Source organism: Agrilus planipennis, unplaced genomic scaffold, assembly GCF_000699045.2.
Source record: "Agrilus planipennis isolate EAB-ADULT unplaced genomic scaffold, Apla_2.0 scaffold185, whole genome shotgun sequence".
In the NCBI taxonomy this organism is placed as follows: domain Eukaryota; kingdom Metazoa; phylum Arthropoda; class Insecta; order Coleoptera; family Buprestidae; genus Agrilus; species Agrilus planipennis.
In genome coordinates, this window is record NW_020439401.1 from 153,214 (window position 1) to 160,212 (window position 6,999).

The following is a 6,999-nucleotide window of genomic DNA, read 5'->3' on the forward strand; positions in this document are numbered from 1 at the left end:
TATTTTCGAAAGAAGGCCCTTATTGTAAATCCTTGATATAATTATTTTGCAAAATTTTAATGTATTAATAATTTTAAATAAAGTAACGTTGTTTTGTAAGTTTTTAGAGATCAAGAGAGATTGACAGGTCTAACTTATTTGCAAGGACTTCTTGCGTTATGTTTTTTCAATAAGTTGCCAGATTTTCTGATAAAACAAGTATTCAATGTGCGATTTTTGGAGAAATTGGATTTGGAATTAAAAAAATGCAGCATCACGGTATGTTCAGTTAAATCTGCAGTTGTATGTATATGATATATACAACACATTAACTTGTAGGATATGTATCCTTTGAGAGTAAGATCGAATTTGTTTGATCTTAATAGAGCTGTATGCTTGGAATATCCCGAATCTAATGTACCTTGGTTTCATCAGAAATTTCTAGATAAAGATATTAAAAAAAATAGTAAGTAATTTTGGTTTAATCAAAATTTCTTGTATATAGTAAATAAACTAAACTATTTTTTGTGATATTTATTTGGTTATCAAAAAGGGCACCGACTAAATATTAACGAATATATTTTGGAAGTAGTGAAAAATAGAAAAGCATTTGAAGAGAATGTTATAACACCATATGGATACCTTGTAGATTTTGTTATTCACTTGGATAATACTAGCGCTTTTGCGGAAACGACTGCCAGTTATAAAAAGTAAGTAATCATAATCAGTAAATATATCTACAATAAATTTAAGTAGTCGTTTAGTTAAAAAAAAAAGAAAAAGCAATGCCGACTTTCCGCTGATCACCACCAATGACTAACAATAAGTTTCAAATACCGTAATAATAAAACTATTTATAGTGTAACTTAAATGCATATTTGTTTATTGTAATATTTAATATTCTTTATAGATTAGCAGTTTTACTGCATATGCCTTATCATTTTACCAAAATGAATATACAATTAAAAGGACCAGAAAAACTAAAAGTTAGACATTTAGAACTGCTGGGTTACGATGTTGTTGGAATCAATTTTAATATATGGAATAAACTACTGACTACGGACGAAAAAATTGCTTATTTGTCCAAAGTCATATTACCAAAAAGTTCCGAAAAAAATATTTCACTAACTAGCTGATTGAAAATAGTGTAAATGTAATTAAACCTCTTTTTAGCGATAATAAAAATTTTTACAGTATACATTAACATTTTTCAATAAAAAAGCAAAGTTCAAAATCCCATATAAAATCATTTAAAAAAATTGAAATGCGTTTCCACACCCAAAATCTCACCATCAGTTTTCAGACTTTCCATGCATACGGTAGTGGCCTAGCATTATAATTATTAGTATGCTATTCACATTATGCGGGGTTTCCGTTATGCGATGTTCACACCAGCGAGTGAGGTTCCGCCGATGCTACAGTTTCCGAAAATAAATAAAAAAGGCCGTCATAGAAATATGAATTTACCGAATGATGCTAATTTTTTTGTTGAAAGAGCAATAAATAATAGCGACCTGAAACATATTTGACGTTATCTAACTTTCATAAAATTGATAAACAATAATGAGGTCGAAATCTACTTCCCGAATATTGCCACTTCATTATTTAATTTTAGAAATGTATTAATCAGAACGTTTGATTAGTATTTATTGATTACTGTTAAGTATATGAAAAGATTACAAAAAGAACAGCTGTTTGATATTTAGACAAAGTATTTTAAATCGCAATGCTTAACAATAATTATTCTCGAAATTTTCCAAACAAAATTAATCACTGAAGTAAAAATGAAAAATATGAGCTGAGCGCGCGCAAGTTCCGTTGCATGTTAAAATCTTACTCCCAACGCGTCAAAGGAAGTATAGCTTAAAAAAAATCCCCATAAGGAAGAAACTGCTTTAATATAGGCCTCGGTCTTCATCATATCTTTCTTTCATTGTCAAGCAAAATTTCATTTGTAAAATTAAAATAAAAAAGGAATGCTCGGTATGCTTATAAGTTTCTTTACAGAGTCTATACATGTATATTCTAGACGTACGTACGGAGATAAGTATGGGTTTATTTTTCAACAAAAACTTTATCGTTTGACGTACACATATTGAGCAATGCCGTACTTATCGCGCAAATTGTTTATCACTTCCCTTGATTTTGTATGCATACACATTTAAATACATTTACTTCTTTGTTTATATTTAATATTTCAAGAAAACCGTAAAACACCCGAAAAGGTCACTACACCAATTCAAAATTATATAGTTCATTAAAATTTTTTTTCGTAAAAAATTAAATAATTTTAACCACTAGGTGATTATAAAGCAATTATTCGTACGTTTACTTCTGGAATAAAAAAAAAAGGACATAAGCAGGGGAGAGCGGCTGATACACAGGAGCTGCTGAATGGGCGCGTCTTTACATTAATGAACTGGGCCGCACGGGGCAGTTCTGCGCACTACTTCGGAATTACGCACCGCTCCCCTTCTTCGCCCATTTATTAGTATAAAGCCGCGAGTTTAGTTGAACCCGTGAGCTGCATTTAGCGCAGCTAACTTATGTGTTTTTATTTAAGAAATTATGCATTTATATGAGAAGTTAAAAACAAGAATAACAACTGAAAACTTAACATATTCAATACTTTCTGTTCACAGTTATTAAGCATAAATACATATAGTTTTCTTGAAACCTGCCTGTAATTTATACAATACAATAGAATCACGACGAACGTTTATTTAAATACATATAAGTATTACCTAAGAACAAAAGCAATCAGTATTTTTTTCGAATAGTTTCAAATACTTTTCGTCCTTGACCTAATATAAATGTATATCGTACATCTGACGATCCTATGATGATGATATCTCTTATAAAACGTAACGTTACACCACATGCCTTGTATAATAATATAGCGCATCAATCGGATTTCTATATAAATAAATGTTTGTTTAACATTTCCTATCGTTTTATTGTAAATAAGTTCCTTCTATTCGCGTCATGGAATCCGAAAAAGTTGATTATTGTTTTAGTTTTTGCAAATTCCCTACATAACATAATTTATATTTATAAAACATAAGAAAGACTATGCAGAAAAAACATGTATGCCTATTCTAGTCTCTAACATTAAAAAAAAAACTGATATAATTTTTTACAGGCATATAATTACACTATTCTCATTTATTTTTTTACGATTTAATGTTTCTCCACTTATTAAATCCAAGAAATCTTTTCGATATTATCATTATTAGTATTTTATGAAGGCGTGTTATGTTTGTGTTATGGCAAGTACCACGCGCGTTGTGCATATTGTTATACGATTGTTGTATCGCTTGTGTTGATTGTTACACAACGCACGATAATTTTTCAACCAATGAGTTGTAAGCGTTGTTGTGACGTTACAGGCCTCCAATATACGCGTTTGTGTCGATACCGAAACGCAACGCATGTTTATTTTATTCGGTCGTTATATTATTGCGCGCGTCGCGCTCGCTTCATCAGTTGTAACGAAGCAATCGTTGCGGTGAGTGTTATTCGCTCAAAAGGAACGCGAGAAAGAGCAGAAATAATTTTTCGTTTCTGATTTTTGCTGGCAAAATAATGAATTTATCCTTTGCTGGATGCGGGTTTTTGGGATTATATCACGTGGGTGTTGCTGTTTGTTTCCGAACTTATGCACCGCATTTATTACTCAATAAAATATCGGGTGCTTCGGCCGGAGCGATAGCAGCCTGCTGTCTCCTCTGCGATTTACCTTTGGGTACGTATAAATGCATAATTCGTCAAACCTCTACCTGTCCATTTTTATGTACCTGCTACATTGAATTAAACCAGGTGAAAACCGCACAGCTTCAAGAATATTCGCAAACCTTTCACTGCGTCTATAGGAAATAGCACATTAAGCTAGCGCGTTTTTTTTTGACGCGACCATTAATTTCAATTACGTTACATCTATTTTGTCCGTGACTAACAATAAGTTTCAAATACCGTAATAATAAAACTATTTATAGTGTAACTTAAATGCATATTTGTTTATTGTAATATTTAATATTCTTTATAGATTAGCAGTTTTACTGCATATGCCTTATCATTTTACCAAAATGAATATACAATTAAAAGGACCAGAAAAACTAAAAGTTAGACATTTAGAACTGCTGGGTTACGATGTTGTTGGAATCAATTTTAATATATGGAATAAACTACTGACTACGGACGAAAAAATTGCTTATTTGTCCAAAGTCATATTACCAAAAAGTTCCGAAAAAAAATTGGAACAGTTATTAGAGGATGGAATTATAAATGAAAATAATTATCAAGCTATTTTAAAAATAATATTGTTCTTGAGTCAGCCCTGCTGGCAAGACACCTATTTAAATTTATTAAATCGTTGCATACTGTTGTTAAAAAACGTTTTAGATAAATTTTCTGTTCAAGAAATGCTAATAGTAAGCAATGTATGTTAATTTTTTGTTTATTTTAGTACAGTATATAAATTAAACTTTATTTTAGATCCTATTTAGGTATCATGAACCAGCCAGCATTTTAAATCGAGTACAACAGAGAAATTTAAAATTATACTATCAAATGGACGAGGAATTAATATTGTCATTGGAAAACCAGTTGAAATTACTCGATTCTCTAATTCGTTTTTCAAACATTATTCACAAACTCGACATAAAAAAAATTCTAAACGGTATAATATCCAAATGTGACTCAGAAATAAGTCTAAATGAAGTTTATAAAATCATAATGACGATTAAGCTAAACGATAAGGAATTAGTTGACCAGTTTTGGGAGATTTATATAGAATACTTGGGAAAAAACGATTATTTTAAAGACGTCGATACCATTCTCAATGCTTGTAAAAAATTATTGAACTGTGCCATGGTTTTAGAGTATCGAAATAAGAANGTAATTTTTTATCTAACATTGTATTTAATTTAATAGTCACGATGATTGTTTAATACGAATATTCAACCTTCACTAATCAAATAAACTACTGTTTCTGATAACACGATTTTTATGAAAATCTCAACATGACAAAAAATAATTATTATTTTACTTTAGTTGTTAGTATAAGTCCAGTAGTCCTTTTAGAGCTTAGAAGCCTTTTCAAAAACAAACAAGTTCTTTGTAATTAGTAATACAAAAGGGTTTTAATCTCCTAGGGCTTCAAATCGAATTAGTAATTCAAAGTCCTTGAATTTTAAAAAATATCTCAAGATATCATACTGCGGTTTCCTGATAAAATAATGAAAAAAATTAATTTAACTATTTGTCTTTTTTAACTCTTATTTTAAAATTAAATACTTGTTTTCCAAATTTATTTTTAATTGTTTAAGCACGAAGAAATGTAGTAAAATTGAAAAAGAAAAATATTAATTTATAAACCATTATTACTATTCCTAATTATATAATTTGGAAATGTACTTCCCGGATATCTAGAAAAAGCAGCATCTTGTTCGCCTAATATAGTTTTATTAGCGGCATACCAATTTACTAATAGAAAATTCCAGAATGTAATTAAGTCAATTAAAGCGTTTGGGGTATCGTGTTTTGAACATACTAATATAAAATTGCTTAAATATAAATACTTGTAGGATCTTTTTGTACTTCATAAAGTCACGTTCATTAAATACATAACTAATTTATGGCCTCGCACTAATTACATACTGTATTTATAAGCATAATTTATGTAAAGCAAAAAAGTGCATCAACTTACAAATTTTTTAACAGTATCTAATCTAACGATAATTTTTTTTATCTCATTGGGATACCTATATGTGACTATACTAGTATAACCCGTTCAAAATATACGCCCTAAAGCATAGTTCATCCCTTAATTAGACGTTTTAATAGAGCAGTACAGCGACGATAGTCGTACAAATTGTGATACACTTACGCTAGGACAATAACACATTACTATTATAGTGATTCTAGGTATCGCAATGCAGAAATAGAGTAATCTATGCACTGTTCTATTTCTGTTCACGGACAAGGATATAATGAACTTAATAAAAATAGATAAAACTGAAAAGCAGACAAACCATGATTATAATTATAAAAATTGCAAGGATTGTTTAAAAACCCATGCTACTATGGCACTCTAACCACAAAATATTGGGCATCAAGTTCAAGTTTAATCGATACCTACACCGAGACGTCCGAGTGGTATCGATTAAACTTGGACTTGATCTTTTTAGCCACACAAAAATCTTCATTTTTTTAACAATAAAAAACCATGTTGCGCAGATATTCAATCCCCTGCCCGCATGTGGCTAGAATAGTCTTCTATTACTTTGCCTCCTCCTTACAGAACCATCTAGTTATGGAATTCCCCTTACCTAATACGTTCCCAGTGTACATCTACTTCCATATGAAATATTCAAAAAGTTGTTAGCAGACCTTTAGTTCTTTGTGCTTAAAAATGTGCTTACAGTCTTNAATTCAATATGTATATATATATATATTTATCAACTTAAAAAATGCAAATATTTAAATATTAACAAAAAAGAAAAGAAAATGTCAGTCATTGCTTCACGACAATCGGTAAGAGGTCATAGAACTCTCGTAAAGTTTTAAGGTCATGCTGTTAAACTGTTAAGGTCAGTTCACAATATCCAAAGAACAAGTACACAACATACGAAATACATGCATATGAGTAAATATTAGCAATTCAAATTTTTTATTGTTTTTGTCGAAATTAAAATTATTGTCAGCATGTACTACATAATATTTACACATTCATTTAGCGAAACTTAATACGCCAGCAGCACTCAAAGGCTACATCAATACATATGTTCGTCAGTTAAACACAAAAAAGTGTCATCATCATCATCATAAGGTCATCAGTCCTAAGACTGGTTGGACACGTACCTCCACTTTCCTATCCTGAGTTAAACTTCGCATTTCCCTAAAACTAGAACAGCCCACATCCTTAACTATTTGCGAAGAGTAATCTAATCTAGGTCTACCTCTACCCCTCCTAACTCCTGTTTCTGCCTCTAATATGTCTCTGACTAGACCTTCATGCCT

General features: G+C 30.6%; 2 protein-coding genes across 2 annotated transcripts in view; both read left to right on the forward strand.

The window, feature by feature from the left end:
* LOC112905804 (FAST kinase domain-containing protein 1, mitochondrial) overlaps nucleotides 1-3,038 on the forward strand; it is a 4,611-nt gene extending 1,573 nt beyond the window's left edge. Inside the window, 4 exon segments of the mRNA XM_025978953.1 lie at nucleotides 84-258; nucleotides 319-445; nucleotides 533-689; nucleotides 890-3,038. Of these exon segments, the coding sequence (XP_025834738.1) occupies nucleotides 84-258; nucleotides 319-445; nucleotides 533-689; nucleotides 890-1,115 (685 nt within the window). The 3' untranslated portion in view covers nucleotides 1,116-3,038.
* A 412-nt stretch (nucleotides 3,039-3,450) lies between these two features.
* The window catches only part of LOC108737774 (1-acylglycerol-3-phosphate O-acyltransferase Pnpla3), an 18,269-nt gene continuing 14,720 nt past the window's right edge, over nucleotides 3,451-6,999 (forward strand). The window contains exon 1 of the mRNA XM_018470872.2: nucleotides 3,451-3,724. Within this exon, the coding sequence (XP_018326374.1) occupies nucleotides 3,565-3,724 (160 nt within the window). The 5' untranslated portion in view covers nucleotides 3,451-3,564. The remainder of the gene's footprint in view (nucleotides 3,725-6,999) is intronic.